Source organism: Scyliorhinus canicula, chromosome 6 (genome assembly GCF_902713615.1).
Source record: "Scyliorhinus canicula chromosome 6, sScyCan1.1, whole genome shotgun sequence".
NCBI classification, from domain to species: domain Eukaryota; kingdom Metazoa; phylum Chordata; class Chondrichthyes; order Carcharhiniformes; family Scyliorhinidae; genus Scyliorhinus; species Scyliorhinus canicula.
The window spans coordinates 151,145,821-151,166,475 of record NC_052151.1 but is presented as its reverse complement, the minus strand read 5'-3'; the positions used below and the strand labels follow the sequence as shown (position 1 = coordinate 151,166,475).

The 20,655-nt window shown below is 48.8% G+C and overlaps 1 protein-coding gene across 1 annotated transcript in view; it reads left to right on the top strand.

Annotated features, from left to right (window-relative positions):
- asap2a (ArfGAP with SH3 domain, ankyrin repeat and PH domain 2a) overlaps nt 1–20,655 on the top strand; it is a 211,872-nt gene that overhangs the window by 143,490 nt on the left and 47,727 nt on the right. Inside the window, 1 exon segment of the mRNA XM_038800288.1 lies at nt 18,601–18,734. Coding sequence (XP_038656216.1) covers nt 18,601–18,734 — 134 coding nt within the window.

Below are 20,655 nucleotides of genomic sequence, written 5' to 3'. Positions count from 1 at the left end.
GTCCTTGGGAAGTTAATTGCTGAAACAAGCACAAATAAGCACCATTAGGAATGTAACTTTTCAGAGCAACAATGCACTTGGTATAATTGCTGGTCTTTGCTCCTCTCAGCTGCAATGTTGGAGACTAAGTGGAAAAATTAGCAAGTTTTGTGGTCCGTAACCCCTTGCTGAGAAATATTCTATATCATTGTTGAGTATGGACAGGATAAAGATTCACTGGGATTCCCCCACTGTCCAAGGTTTATTGGCTTACTGACACTAACTGTTTTGGTTTAAACATTAAGAATGTTGATGTTTGCAAAATACTGGAGGGTAGTCAATGCCTGCCAAACTGTCCCTTCATATGAGTCATTGCCTTCAGTAGTAGAGACCTCCCCACATGAGGCTAGGCCTCTGCTTTCCCCAGTGAGGGCAGGTGACACCGATGGTATGACTGCAGCACAGTGCAGGCCAGAATGAGCCGGAGGGAAAAAATGGCCAGTGCAGGATCAAATACTCCAGTGCAGTGGAGTGGCTTTGCTGGCAACGTCAGGCAGGAATTCCATTCTTTGTCCAGAAGAGAAGAAACTTCCTGATGGCCAGTATTGAGAGCCATGTGGGATGGTATTTACTCAATGGATATAACTGTCGCATGTGACCACCAGCCATTATATCAGACCAATATATGTTCTCTTTTGAAGAACAGAATTTAAACTGGAGAACATGGTAGAGGGACAGATCTTTTAGATTTTCTTGACTTTATCAGTTGTTTGCAATCCTGGGCAATTTAGATAGTTTTTCACCTGCACGTTTCTTCCCAAACTCATAAATAACATCATCACAGATAAAATCTTGTAAGGATGCATTTGCTTTTTTGTTTAAATATATTTTTTAGGGTATTTGCAAATTTTTATAATAATAACAATAACAATGCCATGAACATGGTACAATAGACATCCCCCCCCACCCCAATCTTCACACACCCCAACCACGAAACAACAATCCGCCCCTTCTGCTGACAGTTTAATTTTCCCGAGAAAGTCGACGAACGGCTGCCACCTCCGGGTGAACCCTACCATTGACCCTCTTAAGGCGAACTTTATTTTCTCAAGACTGAGAAACCCAGCTCTCTGCACTCGAGGGACTTTGAGGCCCTCCACATTAATAAGATCCGTCTGCGGGCTACCAGGGAGGCAAAGGCCAAGACGTCGGCCTCTGTCGCCCCTGAACTCCCGGCTCTTCCGACACTCCAAAGATCGCCAACTCCGGACTCGGCGCCACCCCTGTTTTGAGTATTGTGGACATTGCTTTAGCGAAACCCTGCCAGAACCCCTTAAGCTTTGGGCATGCCTAGAACATGTGGACATGGTTTGCTGGGCTTCCCGTGCACCTCGCATACCTGTCCTCTATCGCAAAAAACATGCTCATCTGGGCCACAGTCAAGCCTGGCATATGATGCGGATGTATTAACCCTGCTTAGGGCATGCACTCACAGGCCCGCCTCTATCTCTCCTCTTAGCTCGTCCTCCCACTTTCCCTTCAGCTCCTCCACCGGGGTTTCCACCGCATCCCACAGCTCCTGGTAAATATCTGATACCTTTCCCTTTCCCACCCAGGTACTGGAGATAACTCTATCCTGTTACCCCCCCCATGGTGGCGGCAGCGGTATAGCGCCCCCTCATGTAACCAAGCATTATGTCTCCCCATTGTTCTCTTCCCCCCCCCCACCTCCAACTTGGACAAACCTATGCAAAGCATCACATTCCCTAGTAAACAAACATCAGAAAAAACAGTGAAAAAACAGCCACTTTAGAAAAAACAACACAAAAACAAAACTAGCCCCAAAGACCACCCCCTGCTCTAACCAGCTCCCTGCAAGACAAAGTTAACCATCAAAACAGCCCCTTATTACACATTATACAGCCCAGCACAACAAATCACCACCACAGTACTCTCCAAGGCTTCAGTGTCTTTAAGTTCACCTCCAGTCATTTTTCTTTAATAAAAGTCCATTCTTTGTCTGGTGTTTCAAAGTAGAAGTCCCGTTCCTCGTGTGTGACCCACAGACGGGCTGGGTACAAAATCCCGAACTTCACCCCCTTCTTAAAGAGGGCAGCTTTTTCCCGATTCAACCCAGCTTGCCTCTTGGCCAAATCCGCGCCCAGGTCCTAATAAATGCGCAGCTCACAATTCTCCCACTTGCTGCTCCGTTCTTTCTTGGCCCACTGCAGAACGTGTTCCTTGTCCAGGAATCGGTGTAAATGTACCACCATTGCCCTCGGCAGCTTGTTCACTCGGAGCTTCTTCGCGAGGGCTCTGTGCGCTCTATCCACTTCCAGGGTCGAGGGAACGCCTCAGCCCTCATCAACTCCTCCAACATGTCCGTCATATACGCGCTCTCATCCAATCCCTAGCTGCCTTCAGGGAAGCCGACAATTCTAAGATTCTGCCTCCTTGACCTGTTCTCCAGGTCCTCCAGCTTCTCCTGCATTCTTTTCTGGTGGTCATTCATCATCTCCACCTTGGTCTCCAGCACAGTTATGTATTCCTCGTGCTCGGACACCTTTTTCTCCACCTCCTAGATCGCTCTTCCGTGGGTCTCTTGACACTGCACCACTTGATCAATCGAAGCCTTGATCGGGTCCAGCATGTCCTTCAGCTTGGCAAAGCAATCTTCGAAAATCTTCACCAGCTGCTCCGTCGACTTCTGTGCCGTCGCCCCGCGGCCCTTGCTCTTCGCCATGCTTTACCTGCGTTGCCAGCTCTGCTTGCGTCTTCCTTATAGGACTTTGTCTTCTCACAGGGCCACTTCTGGTCCAATTCTCCATACACTGGAGAGGAATTTCTCCTCGCTGTCTCACTCTTCACTGAATTATCCCATAAAATCCGGAAAAAAACGGGGGAAAATGGTCCAAAAGTCCGTCACAGGCGGGAGCTATCAAATGTGTGACCTACTCCTCCATGGCTGCCATCGGAAGTCCATAAGGATGCATTTTCATTGGTCGGTATTGTTGAACTTGTCAAATGTTCCTGATTCATCATACTTCACAGATAATTTTTTATTATTATCAATACAGAGAAAGAATGTTCACCAGAAGTATTTGTGACAAGTATTGTTAAAAATATTTTCACAGTGGTTTCTGCATTTGGAAAGGTTGACTACAAACCATCACATACAACCATATACAAGTTAGCTAGTGATCTTGAAGCACTGAGCTCATCAATATTGGTGAAATTAATGAATTGTTTCACTTAATCTTAAAAAATAATTTTGTCCATGTCCTCTCAATAAAGTTCAATTAATCTCTTGCTGCAGCAGCTCTGAGCATTCGCGCCCAAAATCTTTGTTGAAAAACACACAAAATAATTAAAAGGTTTTCTTCAGAGATTCACTTCTTCTATGCAATTGTACCATGTCACAAATAACATTGACAGTCTCAACTGAGATCTTCCCTTTCCCTTTTAAAGTATTTCTAGTATAATCAAAAAATAACTTTGTCTTGTACGCTTCTCATCATCAGAGGGATCTGTATGCTTTGTTAATGTTAGTGCCTCTGATTCTACTGTACTGAGTTACAGTCATTTCGAACTTCCATGACAAAACTTCTAACTGAGGCTAATAATTGTGAAGCATTCAATAAAGTTAGTTCAACATTTTTTTTAACAAACAATTTTATTGAGGTATTTTTCGGCATTGTAAACAGTTACAGATAACAACAAAAAAAAAGTGCAAACATCAACGTAAAACCAATATTTCAATCACGCCATACTGCACAAACCCGCTCCTCTCCCATAGGCACTACCCGCCTATGTATCCCTCCTACTCTACTCTAATCCCCCCCCCCCGCTGACGTTCACTCTCCCGCGAAGAAGCCGATGAATGGTTGCCACCTTTGGGCGAACCGTAGTACAGATCCCCTCAAGGCGAACTTAATTTTTTCCATACTCTGAAAACTTGACATGTCCGAAAGCCATAGTTCGGTCTTCAGGGGTTTTGAGTCCCTCCATGCCAGCAGTATTCGCCGCTGGGCTGTTAGGGAAGAAAAGGCCAGAACATCGGTCTCTTTCTCCCCCTGTACTCCCGGGTCTTCCGAAACCCCGAAAATTGCCACCCTTGGACTCATCGCCACCCTTGTTTTTAGCACCCGGGACATGATCCCCACAAATCCCTCCCAGTATCCCCAAAACATGTGAATGTGGTTCACTGGTCCTCCCGCGCATCTAGCGCACTTGTCCTCTACCCCAAATAATTTGCTCATCCGAGCTACCATCATGTGGGCCCGGTGAACGACCTTAAATTGAATCAGGCCAAGCCTGGCACATGTTGCGGATGAGTTTACCCTACTCAGGGCTTCTGCCCACAGCCTGTCCGCCATCTCCCTGCCAAGCTCCTCCTCCCATTTGAGTTTCAGTTCCTCCGTCTGGGACTCTTCCCCCTTCATGAGCACCTTGTAAATATTCAAGACTCTACCCTCTCCTCCTTCTCCTCTAGAGACTATTCTGTCTTGGATCCCTATTGGCGGGAGGTGTGGGAAGGATGGGACCTGTCTGTGGACAAAATCCCACATCTGTAAGTACCTAAAGTCATTTCCCCTTACTAGCCCAAATTTCTCCTCCAAGCCCCTCAATCTCGCAAAGCTCCCCTCCAGGAACATAGCGCTCACCCCCACCCGCCGCCATGTTCGAAACCCTCCATCCATGTTCCCGGGGGCAAATCGATGGTTATCACATATTGGAGCCCAGACAGACGCACCCACCTCCCCTACATGCCTCCTCCACTGGCCCCCATATCCGCAGGGCCGCCCCCACTACCGAGCTGGTGGAGTACCTGGCCGGCGACAGCGGTAGGGGAGCCGTGAGCAAGGCTGCCAAACTGGTGTCCCTGCACGAAGCCGCCTCCACCTGCTCCCAGATAGATCCCGTACCCAGCATCCACTTCCTTATCATGGCTATGTTAGCCGCCCAGTAGTATTTGATCAGACTCGGCAATGCCAGCCCTCCCTCGCTGCGGCTCTGGTTCAACATTTTGCAGCGATTTGTTGACGGCATTGCATCTTTGAAGTAAACCGTTCCTAAAAACTACAATATTGCACTTTTCACAATTCTCTGCTGAGGATTTTGATTCAGCTGTCACGTGTTTTCTCTGATTTTAATGTGGCGATGTCTGATCAGTATTGTATTATATCGGCAACGTTCATTCTCAAAACCAAAAGAGCAACTGCACGAGTGGACCATCTGGTGTCACAATATCTTTGACCGTATCATGGTTTCCATGTGCCTACTCCAAGCTTGATTGCAACATATTCCACCAATGGGTGGAAACCGAAAAAAAGGCATACAAGTTTTGAAAAAAAAAAGTCAAAAATATGTACGGCTGTCTCACACAATTCAACTGCTGCATTGCAGATTAAACTCAAGGAGTGACTGGAACACAGGATGAATAATGCACAGGAGCTTTCATTGTTCAGTAGACCGGAATATTTTCCTTCCATATTTTTGGCATTATCGAAGCTCTGCCCATGACAATTTTTGATGTCCAAACTTATATTTGTGATGATTTCTAAAACGGGTGTCTCCCGGCTCTCAGACGTGTGGGACTGTAGCTGGACAAAACATAGAAATTGTTCCCATCGCTGGTCACATATTATTAAAAATATTTTTATTAAAGCATTTATAATTTTAACAGTTTAAACAAGATATGAAAAGAACAAAATGAATAACACACACCCGACTCACAACAAAACCCAACCAACATGGCTTGCATAAACAACTCCCCAATCCCAATTTCCCACTAACCTTCTCCCACCTTAGCCAACCCCCCATGCCGTCCCTTTTTAAACACCCCCCCCCCCCTTAATTTTTCCTAAAGAAATTGCTAAATTGCTGCCACCTCCAGGCAAACCCTATCATTAATCCTCTCAGGGTGAAGTTGATCTTCTCATGCCGGAGAAACCCAGCACTCAGCCATTTCACTGACCCACTTCGAGTCCATCGTGTCAATAAAATCCATCTCCGGCCTACCAGGGAGGCAAAGGCCAAGACATCAACCTCTCTCACCCCTGGACTCCCGGGTCTTCTGACACACCAAAAATCACCACCTCTGGACTCGGAACCACTCTTATCTTCAGTATCTCCAACATGACGTCAGCAAATCCTTACCGGAATCCCCTCAGCCTTGGACATGCCCAAAAGATATCGACATGATTCACAGGCCCACCCGCACACCGCCCACACCTATCCTCCATCCCTTCAAATAACCTGTTCATCCGGGCCACCGCCATGTGCGCTACCTTAAATTGTATGAGGCTAAGCCCGGCACACGACGAGGATGCGAGGACACGCCTCAGGGAGTCCTCCCACAACCCAGCCTTCACCTCCCCTATCAGGGCTCCCTCCCATTCGGTCAGCTCCGATACCACCTCCTCCTCTCCTTCTGTTTTCGACAATACATTATCCTGTAACCCCTGGGGGTGGGATGTGCGGGAAAGTCGATACCTGTCTCCGCACAGTCCCTCACCTACAGGAAGAGGAACCCATTCCCACCGGGCAGCTCAAACTCCTCCTCCAACTCTGGAAAACAAACAAGAACCTCTGGAGGGACTGGCATCTTCACTGTCTGAACCCTTCCCGCCAATGAAAATGGGAGAGCATCCCACCTTCTAAAGTTCCCCCCTCATCTGCACCACTAACAATCTCCTAATATTTGCCGCCAGATGCCTCCCCTTAACGAACCCTGTCTAGTCCTCCCCTATCACCGCTGGCACATAATCCTCAATTCTAGAGGCCAAGATCTTGCCCATTGACTAGGCATCCCCATTTAACAGGGAGATCAGCCTGTGCATCCCACATTGCTCCGAATCCTTAAATTGCTTCAGAATGAGAGAGAGTGAGGCCTGTGGCATTGTCGGGGGGAGCACCCCTTGCTTCATTGCCCCATTAAACACCCTTACCAACAAATGCCCCAGAACCCCTGAGAACCTTCTTTTATAGACCTCCACTGGGTATCCGTGGAGACCTGGGTCTTGCCCGTCTGCATCGCCTCCAGCCCTTCCACCAATTCTACCATCCCAATTGGGCCCTCGGGCCCTCCACCAGTTCCTCTGCCACCCTTGGGAACTCCAACCCATCTTAAAAACCGCCTCATCCCCTCCATCCCGGTTGGGGGTTCTGACTCATATCGCCTACTGTAAAAATCCCTAAACACCCCATTCACCCCCACCGGGTCCAAAACTGCGTTCCCCCTCTGTCCTTCACTTTCCAGATCACCCTTGCTGCCTCCTGCTTCCTCAACTGGTGCGCCAGCACCCTGCTCGCCTTCTTACCATATTCATACACCGCCCTTCTCAACTGCCCCACCACCTTCCCCATGGTGAACAACCCAAACTCAATCTGCACATTCTGCCACTCCTTCAACAGCCCCGGGGCTTATGCATACCTCCTGTCCACCTGCAGGATCTCCTCCACTGACCTTTCCATCTTCATCCGCTCCGCCTTCTCCCTCTAAGCCCAGAACGATATGAACTGGCCATTGCCTTCAATGCCTCACTTACCGTGACCGCCGAGACCTCCCCCGTATCATTTATCTCCACATACCCCTGAATGGCCTCCCTCACCCGCTCACACACCTCTTCATCTGGCAACAGCACCACATCAAGCCTCCATTTCCCACCCGCAAGTCCACCAAGCAGGGCATGATCTGATACCACTATCACAGTGTACTCCACATTCGCCACCCCCGTCAGGAGCGTCTTATCTAAAACAAGAAAGTCAATTTGGGCGTAGACCCTGTACATGTGGGAAAAGAATGAAAATTCCTTTGCGTTCTGCTTCCCAAACCTCCCAAACGTCCACGGATCTTCCGCCCGCGCCTCCCCCCATGTGCCTCCCCCCATGTGCTCCATAAACTCACTTAGCTCTTTCGCTGCTGCCGACATACTTCCTGACCTCGAGCTCGGCGATCCAGCCATGGTTCCAGAACCCTATTAAAATCCCCATAATCAGCCAGTGGGTTCCCTCTGGCGCCCACTGCCATTGACCCACCCCATACCACCTTTTAGAAACCCCTCCCCTGTCAGCAGTCCCCCCCCCCCCACACAAACTCCCAACCCCCCTCACTAACCAACTGCCCACCCCCTCTGCACCTCCGTGTACTAGCCCACCCAGCTAGCTTGGTAGCCTCCGGTAATGATGCCCAGCATCCCACATTCCAAATTTCACCCCCTTCTTAAAGAGGGCCGCCTTCATCTTATTGCTCACACTCCTCTTGGCCAGCTCCACGCACAGGTCCTGGTACACACGGAGCTCATTGCCCGCCCATGTGCCTGGACCTCAAAATCTGTTCTTTGTCCAAGAATCGGAGCAGGCGCACCACCATCGCCTGTGGCGGCTTGTTCCCCTACGGCTTCCTCATCAGCGCCCTGTGCGCCTAGTCCACTTCCAAAGGCCATGCAAGTGCCCCCTTTCCCAGCAGCTTCTCAAACATCCGAGCTACATACGCGCCGTCGTCCGCTCCCTCACTGCCCTCCGGTAGCCCCACAATCCTGCGAGACCGATTCTCAAGGTACTCAACTTACTCCTACAGCCGCCTCTGTTGATCCCGCATTAACCCAATCTCCACTGCCATCGAGGCAAGCTGCTCCTCGTGCTCCCCCACCACCTCCTCCACCTTCTGGATCCACTGGTCCTGGGCCTCTACCTCATCTCCAAGTGATCGAACCCGTCCTTTATCAGGTCCACCACCCTGGCCAGGTCCTCCGTTCTCCTTCCTCTGCTGGGTTATCTTCTCGTTCAGGAAGCCCACCAGCTACTCTGTCAACCACTGAGCGGGTAGGATTGGTCCCTGACCCTCCGCTATCTTCACAGGCGCCACTGTTTCACCAACTGTTCCCTTTTTCGGCCACTTCTGGTCCACGAATCCATCCTCCGCTGGGACATCTTCCTCCACCCCTCCTGCACCTTTTCAATCAAACAATCCACCCGTCTGGGGTAGGGAGGAGCATCGAGTGTCGCTGTATGCAGACGACCTGTTGCTGTATGTGGCGGACCCGGTGGGGGGGATGCCGGAGGTGGTGAGGATTCTTAGTGAATTTGGAGGTTTCTCGGGGTATAAGTCGAACCTGGGCAAGAGTGAGTTCGTGGTGCATCCGGGGGATCAAGAGGAGGGGATTGTTAGGCTCCCATTGAAGCAGGCAGGGAAGAGCTTCAGGTACCATGGGGTCCTGGGAGCTGGGGGGCCCTGCACAAGCTCAACCTCACAAGGTTGGCGGAGCAGATGGAGGAGGAGTTTAAGAGGTGGGATATGTTACCGCTGTCACTGGCGGGGAGGGTGCAGTCCGTTAAGATGACGGTGCTCCCGAGGTTTTTGTTCCTGTTCCAGTGCCCCCCATCCTTATCCTGAAGGCCTTTTTAGGAGGGTCAACTGGAGTATCACGGGATTTGTGTGGGCGCATGGGACTCCGAGGGTGAGAAGAGTGTTCCTGGAACGAGGCAGAGATGGGGGGGGGCTGGCGTTGCCCAACCTCTGTGGGTACTATTGGGCTGCCAATGCAGCGATGGTGCGTAAGTGGGTAATGGACGAGGAAGGGGCAGCATGGAAGAGGTTGGAGGTGGCGTCGTGTGGGCACGAGCCTGGAGGCGCTGGTAATGGCGCCGTTGCCGCTCCCTCCAACGAGGTATACCACGAGCCCGGTGGTGGCGGCTACCCTCAAAATATGGGGGCAATGGAGACGGCACAGGGGAGAAGTGGGGGGCTCGATGGAGGCCCCGATACAGGGGAACCATCGGTTTGTCCCAGGGAGCATTGATGGCGGATTTCTGGGTTGGCACAGGGCAGGGGTTAGGAGGTTGAGGGACCTGTTTGTGGAGGGGAGGTTAGCGAGCCTGGGGAGTTGGAGGGGAAGTTTGGGCTCCCCCCGGGGAACATGTTTAGGTACATGCAGGTGAGGGGATTTGCCAGGCAGCAGGTGGAGGGGTTCCCCTTGCTGCCCCCACGAGGGGTGCGGGATCGGTTGCTCTCGGGGATGTGGGTTGGAGGAGGGAGGATTTCGGACATATACCGGGTAATGCAGGAAGTAGACGAGGCCTCGTGGAGGAACTGAAGGGTAAATGGGAAGAGGAGCTGGGTGAGGAGATTGAGGAGGGGACGTGGGTGGATGCCCTGGAAAGGGTGAATTCCTCCTCTTCCTGTGCGAGGCTTAGCCTCATACAGTTCAAGGTGCTGCATAGGGCCCACATGACTAGGACGAGGATGAGTAGGTTTTTTGGGGGCGAGGACAGGTGTGCTAGGTGCTCGGGAGCCCAGCGAACCACGCCCATATGTTTTGGGCGTGCCCAGCGCTGGGGGAGTTTTGGAAGGGGGTAGCAAGGACGGTGTCGAGGGTGGTGGGATCCAGGGTCAAGCCAGGCTGGGGACTCGCAATTTTTTGGGTTGCAGTGGAGTCGGGAGTGCAGGAGGCGAAAGAGGGCGGTGTTCTGGCCTTTACGTCCCTAGTAGCCCGGCGGAGGATTCTTCTTCAGTGGAAGGATGCGAGGCCCCCAAGCGTGGAGGCCTGGAGCAATGATATGGCAGGGTTCATCAAATTGGAGAAGGTGAAATTTGCCCTGAGGGGATCAGTACAAGGGTTTTTTAGGCGGTGGCAGCCTTTCCTGGACTTCCTGGCGGAACGGTAGGGAAATAGACCGGCAGCAGCAGCAACCCGGGGGAGGGAGGGAGGGAGAACTGTGTACATGGGTCTGTGGGATGTGGCGGGTGCTATCTCTTTCCCTTTTGTTTGTAGTTGCTTTTGAAGTTGGGTGGGAATTGTTCTTGGGGTGTTACCGCGGTTGTTTTGTTAATAGAGTTGAGTTTATATTTTGTAAAAATTTCAATAAAAATTATTTTTTTTAAAAACAATCCGCCCGTCAGCTGGGGAAACGGTCTGAAAACTCCACCGCGAGGGGTAGCCACCAAATGTGCGACCACTCACACCATGGCCTCAACGGACGTCCGCTGGTCACATATCTTAAAATTAATCTTATCTGGGGTTGCATTAGCTATTATGCAATAGTATTTGGCATCTTGACCTTATTAGTTATTTGGTTTCTGAGCCGCTCTGCCATTATAGTGATGAAGTCATCACAGGCTTTGTGCGTTGAAAATTTGGTCTTCCCTGAGCTGTATTATTTATAACTTTTCAACTGCTCTTTGAGAAGCTTGTCAGGTTCACTGATATTCAAGATAGGGTAAAAAAAAAACTACCTCTTTCGGGCAGTATGGTGGTGCAGTGGTTAGCACTGCTGACTCCGGCGCCGAGGACTCTGGTTTGATCCCGGCCCCAGGTCACTGTTGTGGAGTTTGCACGTTCTCCCCATGTTTATGTGGGTCCCACAATCAAAGGTGTGCAGGGTAGGTGGATTCGCCAGGCTAATTGGAATTCCAACATTTCTCCAGTTAGAGTACCCGTTGACAAAAGATTGTTTCCCATTGCCTGGCCCTTGCACCTCCCGACTGCTCACCTCTTGCTTGGGTGACTGGGCCTCAAGCCTTGCCGGCCGTGTATTCTCCTGGCCGGCTGCTGCTGGGTGCTGCCTTTATCTGGTCTGCCCTGGCCTCTGTTCATTCTTTGGTTGGTTGCCCGCTCGCCCTCAGCCCTGACCTGGAGGTCGAGAGTCGCCGCACTGCTCCCCTCGACAACCGTTGGCTAGCGCCAATCCATCTCTCACTGAAGGCTTCACAGCTCACATCCCGATATAAGTCAGCAACTTCATTTTTGCCTCAGTCTGAGATTAAACAACCTTGGTGTCACATTTGACCCCAAGATAAGCTTCTGATCTCCTATTCATGCCACCATCAAGAGTGACTACTTTCATCTTCATAACATTGCCTGACTTCACCCCTGTCTCAGCTCATTTGTTGCTGGGTATATCTTCATTACCTCAAGACTTGACTTCCAACACGTTCCTTGCTGATCTCCTATTCTGCCCACTATAAACGAGGTCACCTAAACCTCAACTACCTGCTTCTTTTCTCGTCCCAAATTCCATTTCCCTAACTCCCCTCTACTTGTTGACCTACTTAGGCACCCTTCAAGCAATGCCTTGATTTTAAAATTCTCATCCTTATTTTCAAATCCCTCCATGTCCTCCTCTCTGCCTATCTCTGTAATCTCCTCCAGATCCGCAACCCTCCGGGATTAAAACCTGCTGTTGTGTAGATCCTTAAAAAGGAGGCATATGTGGGAGAAATCAGTGACAATGAGGCAAAGTTCGGCTGCGTCTGCCCAATGGACGATGGACCAGTTGGTCGAATACTTGGATGGCAAGTTTGCCCAGCATCTCGGAGTGTGCTGAGGACCTTATCCAAGCCGTGGCCTCGATTTAAAGGGAGTATTCGACCGGGTGGAGGGGAAAATGAAGACTTAGGGACAGGAGAGTCAAAAGCTGCAGCAGCAGGCGATGGAACGAGAGGAGGAGTCCACAATAATGGCAATGGAAATTGGCATTCTACAGAAGTGGCTGTTGGAGAAGATGGAAGGCCTGGAGAATCGTTCTAGCAGACAGAATATCTTGATCGCCGGTCTGCCAGAGGGAAGGGAAGAATCATATGTCGGTGCATATGTGGGGAAGATGCTGGAGAAGCTGATGGGGGGAGGTTCGTTCCCCAAGCCATTGGAGGTGGACCGGGCCCATCAGGCTCTCATGCGTAAGCCCCAGGGTCGTGAGTCCCCGAGGGCGATTGTGGTTCAGCTGCATCAGTTCCTGGATAAGGAACGTATTATGAAGTGGGCGAGGCAGACGAACCGGTGCACCTAGGAAGAGTCAGAAATCTGGGTGCATCAGGATTGGGAGCAGAGCTTGCAAAGAGGAGGTTGAATTTTAATAAAGTCAAGGCTACCCTGTATGCGAAAGACATAAAATTTGGACTGCTCTACCCAGCCCGTCTCTGGGTGACCTACGAGAACCGGGAGCTATACTTTGACTCGCCAGAAGAGGTGGAGGTCTTTATGAAAGACAAGAACTTGGTGGATGCATAAAGACTTTAAAACCTAAACTGTGGTGGACTGGGTTTTTTATAAGAAGTGGGGGGGGGGGGGGGGGGGGGGGGGGGGGGGGGGGGAGGGGGGGGGTGGGGGGGGAGGAGTTTTATGCGGTTCTTTCTTTGTCTGGAAAAACCTCAGCCTTTCAATTCTGTAATTTAAGGTGCGACTTTCGGGAAGAGAAGGGTTTTTTCTGCTTGATTTTGATTTGTTGTTGTATGTGCCGAATTGCAGTGAAAAGGGTTTTGAGTTGCGATGTTTTTTCTCTGTTGGAAAAAAGATGGTTGAGTTTCTGCATGCATAATTTTTTTCCTACCTCTTCTATTGTTTTGGTTCTGTTTGGTGATGGGATAGAAAAGATTCTGTTATGGGAGGGGTGGTGGGCCTCTGTGCCTGGGCCTCGGGGGATTGTTTGTTTGCTTTCTGTGTTTAATGTCACTGTGTTGAGAACTTATGTTGGGAGGTGAGGGGGGGGGGGGGGGGGGGAGAGGAGGAGGAGATGCGGCAAGTGGTAGAATGCAAGTGGTAGAATGCAAGAGCTACTCGGCTAGCTGGATAGCTAGTTAACGGCAGCAAAGCGGGAAGAGAGCTGAGGAGAGATGGAGTGGGGGGAGGGGACTGCTGACGAATAAGGGACTTTCGTGGGATTGGAGAGCAGAGGGCGGTAGCTTTCAAGGGGCGGACCAAGGGAGGTGCGAGGCATGGGCTAAGGGCTGGCCTAGGAAAGGTCATGGCTGATAGGGGAGGGGATGAGAGCCCCCCCGACCAGACTGGTTACGTGGGATGATCGTGGACTTAATGGGCCGGTCAAAAGGGCCCGTGTGTTCGCACACCTGAGACTATTAAAAGCGGATGTGGCCATGCTACAGGAGACACACTTGAAGCTGGGAGACCAATTCAGATTGAAGAAGGGATGGGTCGGACGGGTGTTTCATTCGGAACTGGACTTTAAAACAAGGGGAGGGTGCCATTCTGATTAACAAGAGGGTGGCATTTGAGGTGGGGAGGATAGAGGCAGACCCAGAGGGTCAACTTATTATGGGCAGTGAGAAGCTGGAGGGGATGGCAGTGGTGCTGGTAAATATATACGACCCAAACTGGGATGATGCCATGTTTGTTAGGAAGGTGCTGGGAAAGATCCCTGACCTGGACTTGCACCGGCTGGTTATCGGGGGTGATTTCAACACGGTCCTGGATCCGAGACTGGACCGGTCGAGTTCTAGGTCAGGGAAAGTATCAGCAATGGCGAAGGAATTGCGGGATTCATGGAGCGCATGGGAGGGGTGGATCTGTGGAGATTTGGGAGGCCAAGGAGCAAGGAAAAATCATTTTACTCCCATGTGCACAAGGTATACTCCAGGATAGATTTTTTGCACTGGATAAAACACTGTTAGCGGGGGTGCAGGACACTGTTACTCGGCAATTGTGGTGTCAGACCATGTGCCACATTGGGTAGACCTACGGGCAAGCACAGGAAAGTCTCAATGCCCGCAGTGGAGATTAGATGCCGGGCTGCTAGCGGACGCTAAGATCTGTGAGAGAGTGAGGGAGGTCATCCAGGGCTGCATAAAAAACAATGATACGGGAGAGACTACAGCAGGAGTGGTTTGGGAGGCATCGAAAGCAGTTATCAGGGGGGATTTATTTCGATTCGAGCCCATAGGGAGAAAACTGAGCGGGCGGAGCTAGACATGTTGGAAGATACTCTGAGAATTTGGGCGATTTTCAGGTCACAAGTTAAATATGGGGACGAGCGAGTTGTTCGTGATCCAGGCACGGGGGCAGGAAAGGTGACTGGGAGTGGTCGAGAGGAGTTTTAGATATCTGGGGGTTAAAGTGGCTAAGGGTGGGGGCAGCTTGATAAGTTAAATCTGGGCAAAGCGGTGAATCAAATGAAAAGAGATTTTCACAGATGGGACATGCTCCCGCTGGCGAGGAGGGTCCAGACGGTAAAGGTTACGATCCTTCCGAGACTGCTCTTTTTTTCAATATATTTCAATTTTTGCCAAAGGCTTTTTTCAGGAAAATGAACGTGGCGATATCGGGTTTTGTGTGGGTGGGTAAAATTCTGAGAGTAAAGAAGGCACTCCTGGAACGGGGTCGCGGAGAGGGGGACTTGGCCCTCCCGAGTTAACTATTACTGGGCGGCCAACATATCGGTCCACATCAGACGCCATTTCCCTGGCCCTTCACTCATCCCTAGAGCATCTCGAAAACAAGGACTCCTACATCAGACTCCTATTTATTGACTACAGCTCCGTCTTCAACACCATAATCCCAACCAATCTCATATCAAAGCTCCAAAACCTAGGACTTGGCTCTCCACTCTGCAACTGGATCCTTGACTTTCTGACCAACAGACCACAGTCAGTAAGAATGAACACCAACATCTCCTCCACAATAGTCCTCAATACCGGTGCCCCGCAAGGCTGCGTACTTAGCCCCCTACTCTACTCCCTGTACACACACGACTGCATGGCAAAACTTGGTTCCACTCCATCTACAAGTTTGCTGACGATACGACCATAGTGGGCCGGATCTCGAATAACGACGGGTCCGAATACAGGAGGGAGATAGAGAACCTAGCGGAGTGGTGTAACGACAACAATCTCTCCCTCGATGCCAGCAAAACTAAAGAGCTGGTCATCGACTTCAGGAAGCAAAGTACTGTACACACCCCTGTCAGCATCAACGGAGCCGAGGTAGAGATGGTGAGCAGTTTCAAATTCCTAGGGGTGCACATCACCAAAAATCTATCCTGGTCCACTCACGTCGACGCTGTCACCAAGAAAGCACAACAGCGCCTATACTTCCTCAGGAAACTAAGGAAATTCGGCATGTCCACATTAACCCTTACCAACTTTTACAGATGCACTATAGAGAGCATCCTATCGGGCTGCATCACAGCCTGGTATGGCAACTGCTCGGCCCAGGACCGCAAGGAACTTCAGAGAGTCGTCAATACCGCCCAGTCCATCACACGAACCTGCCTCCCATCCATTGATTCCATCTACACCTCCCGCTGCCGGGGGAAAGCAGGCAGCATAATCAAGGATCCCTCCCACCCGGCTTACTCACTTTTCCAACTTCTTCCATCGGGCAGGAGATTCAGAAGTCTGAGAACACGCACGAACAGACTCAAAAACAGCTTCTTCCCCACTGTCACCAGACTCCTAAATGACCCTCTTATGGACTGACCTCATTAACACTACACCCATGTATGCTTCATCCGATGCCAATGCTTATGTAGTTACATTGTATATATTGTGTTGCCCTATTATGTATTCTCATGTATTTTCTTGAATTCTGTTTAATTCCCTTTTCTTCCCATGTACTGAATGATCTGTTGAGCTGCTTGCAGAAAAATACTTTTCACTGTACCTCGGTACACGTGACAATAAACAAATCCAAATATCGATGGTCAGGATGTGGGTGGGGGGGGGGTGGGGGGGGTGGGGGGGGGGGGGGGGTGTTGGTGTGGGAGCGAGTGGAAGTGGCATCCTGTAAGGGTACGAGTTTGGAGGCCTTACTGAAGGTGCCCTTGCCATTTTCGCCGTCTCGGTACTCTGCAAGTCCTGCGGTGATGGCAGCCCTTGGGGAGTGGGGGCAATGGAGGCAACACATGAGATTAGAGGGGGCGTCAGTGTGGTCACCGATTTGTAACAACCACCATTTACAGTTAATATTTACAAGTACTGGGGCGGCACAGTGGTTAGCATTGCTGCCTACGGCGCTGAGGACCTGGCTTCCAATCCCGGCCTTGGGTCACTGTCCGTGTGAAGTTTGCACATTCTCCCCGTGTCTGCGTGGGTTTCACCCTCCCAACCCAAAGATGTGCAGGGTAGGCGGATTGGCCACGCTAAAATGCCCCTTAATTGGAAAAAATAATTGGGTACTCTAAATTTATTTTTAAAATATATATTTACAAGTACTTAGTTTGGCTTGGCACTAACAACATCCAACAAGTATGATGTGGAGATGCCTGTGTTGGACTGCGGTGGGCACAATCACAAGTCTTACAACACCAGGTTAAAGTCCAACAGGTTTGTTTAGAATCACTAGCTTTAGGAGCGTAGCTCCTTTCTCGGGTGAATCTGGTGAACAAGTATGAGGGAAGAGGTGGGCAGGATTTAATCATGATATTCTTGCTGAGATGAGGGCAGGGTTGACTCACTTAATGGTATTTCCCTACCCTTCATTTTAGTACATTTGTAATAGCAAAGAATGACCAGCTAATCTGTTTTTAATGGTATGTCTTCAGGGAGTAATGTTGGTTAGAGCACAGGAGAACTCTCCTCTTTGACAATTACAGTGGAATCTTAACATCACCAAGCAGATAGGATTATTTAATACAATCCAATGTTGGCTCTCTAACAATGGCTTACTCGCATCAGTGTGAATCTAGATCTTATACTCATCATGAGGCTCAAGTCTGCAACATTTTGCTATACAAAGGTATTGCAACACCCTGGGGCCACTGCGTGGTCAATTCCAGACCCCACTCACTCGGAGTCGCGACACTGTTGAAATTTATTTTAATTTTAAAATACTCGAGGTCTTTGGCTGCCCAATAACTATTGTCACCAGGTTTGTAAAGTTAAAATACCATTAACTTTTTATTATTAACAATATCTATAATTAAATAGGCAACAAATACAACTGGTTAACTGCTATCTAATCTCTAACCCTGCCCCCGCCCCTTTAACCTCCCTGCGTTCCAACCTCCAATATATATACACACACAAACAAATACAGACGGGAAAGAGGGGTGTAAAATGATGATGAACAGTGGATGTTATCTTTTTTTTTAAGCTTGTAGTGGTTTTCATTACTATGCCACCGTGGGCAGCACGGTAGCATAGCGATTAGCACAGATGCTTCACAGCTCCAGGGACCCAGGTTCAATTTCTGGCTGGGTCACTGTCTGTGCGGAGTCTGCACGTTCTCCCTGTATCTGCGTGGGTTTCCTCCGGGTGCTCAATTTCCTCCCACATTCCAAAGATGTGCGGGTTGGGTGGATTGGCCATGCTAAATTGCCCTTAGTGTCCAAAAAATTTTAAGTGGTGTTTACTGGATTACGGGGATAGGGTAGATATGTGGGCTTCAGTAGAGTGCTCTTTGTAAGGCCCGGTGCAGACCGGAACCGATCTGGCTGGTAATTGCCAGGCTGAATACCGTCCCTGGCCATTCCATTGGCCACAAGCCAACCAATTGAAGCAAATCCTTCCAATATTTTGGGTGTCATAAAGCTTTGACAAATTGTCATTGGACTCGAAACGTTAGCTCTTTTCTCTCCCTACAGATGCCGCCAGACCTGCTGAGATTTTCCAGCATTTTCTCTTTCGAGTCAGATTGATATATTGACTGTGTATTCTAAGTGAATAAAAATAAGCGCTGATAAATTCGGACATTTCAGTGAGAATTAAATTTGTCTGTTTTACAATTGCATCTAATTTTACACAAGTCCAAAATCAATTTTTATCTTTTTTGAATCAAGTGTCAAATTGACAATGAAATGTGTGCTGAAGGTTTCTGCTTTTTTTTACTGCATTAGATCCTAGTAGTGCTTGTGCTATTTTGAAATTGATTGATACATTTTATTTAACAGAACCTACATGGTTATCTACTAATTTGGGAATTCTAACATGCATTGAATGCTCTGGAATTCATAGGGAGCTGGGGGTACACTACTCCAGAATACAGTCCCTTACATTAGATGTATTAGGAACTTCAGAACTCTTGGTAAGTCCTTTTTTAATTAATTTGTTTCAATCCAATCTCTGCAGACAATTGGAGGAATAGTCAAAACAGGTTGAAATTCCACATCTTTTGCAGATTAGTTATAGTATGAAGTGGCAGTAATGAAACCCTGGGACAACATGGTGGCACAGTGGTTAGCACTGCTGTCTCACTGCGCCAAGGACCCAGATTCTATCCCGGCCCTGAAACACTGTCCATGTGGAGTTTGCACATTTTCCCCAAGTCGGTGTGGGCCTCACCCCCATAATCCAAAAATCGATGTGCAGGGTAGGTGAATTGGCCAAGCTAAATTGACCCTTAATTGGAAAAAAAAGAATTGGATGCTCTAAATTAAAAACAAAAATAATAAATTAATGAAAGCCTAAGGGCAGGTCTCCAACTTAACTGGTTGGTGAGGAACATAGAAAGGTAAGATGGAAAAAGGAGAGAAACAATATAAGTGGAGAAGCATTCAAATTAAATGCAGTACAAGTTATGTACATTGTAGTGTAAACAAAGGGAACTTAAACTGATATATGACTTAACTATAACATTGAGCAAACATATTATTTTTGAAAAATATTTTCTGGAAGAGTTGTGCTAAAGAAACTCAGCCTCCAGACATAATAGTGATGAATTTTAATCCTTAAAGAGAGCTGGATTAAAGAGGTTAAAAAATAATTAAAATCCTAATGCTGCCCACTTTTTGGTTTCCGATGGGGCAGCCAGCTAACCCACTCTCAGGATGTAGGTTGGCTATTGAGATATTTTAAGCAGTCTTATAGAATTTACAGTACAGAAGGAGGCCATTTGGCCCATCAAGTCTGCACTGGCTCTTGGAAAGAGCACCCTACCAGGCCCACATCTCCACCCTATCCCCATAACCCAGTAACCCCACCCAACACTAAGGGCAATTTTGGACACTTAAGGGCAATTTATCATGACCAATCCACCTAACCTGCACATCTTTGGACTGTGGGAGGAAACCGGAGCACCCGGAGGAAACCCACGCACACACGGGGAAAACATGCAGACTCCGCACAGACAGTGACCCAAGCTGGGAATCTGGAGCTGTGAAGCAATTGTGCTAACCACTGTGCTACTGAGCTGAATATGTGATATGTGTCTCGATTTTTACTAGATTTTTGTTTTTGTTATGTGGAGACTCGAATTCTGAGCCTCTGAAATTCCAGCAGGTTAAAAAGTGGTGTGAAAGGCTGGATCCATGCAGTAAATGCCTTTATTCCACTGCTTGTAGGCCAAAAGGAGCAGAAATGCTTTTGTCAGGCCCAAAACTTCAAACCGCCATTTGATTGTGATCCTTGCGATCTTTTGACCCTCCCTTCCATCCCCATAGTGTCCAAATTATCCTCCATCCACAGCCCTACCATCCCCACAGGATCCCATTTGCCAAAGGACAGTACACAAAATAAAACCTCCCTTGGAATCAAAATGAACCACATAAAGAAGGCAAGAATGAAATGAAATGAAAATCGCTTATTGTCACGAGTAGGCTTCAATAAAGTTACTGTGAAAAGCCCCTGTTCTTGCCTTATCTGTGCCATCATGTTAAACATGAGACTTTGATCAACTATGAGACTTTGAGAATAACCCACTTTGTTCTTATGTAAGAGACCTTCATTTGCTGAGAATTATATGAGCTTTACCTGCAACAAAGAATTATGATGCCATATTAGTTACCACACACACAAATGTTTCCTTTGCTCTTTTAAATTGGCAAGATAACCTTATGAACCCCGATCTTTGAATTTTTATATCCATCAAAGAAGTAGCGTATTGCTACATCCACATCCATTCTGAAAAGTTCCATATATATCACAACATGTGGAACCCTGCTCACTTTGCTTTTAATTGTTGTAGCAACTTCCTCTCATGATGGAACACAGATTGAACTCCGTGTACT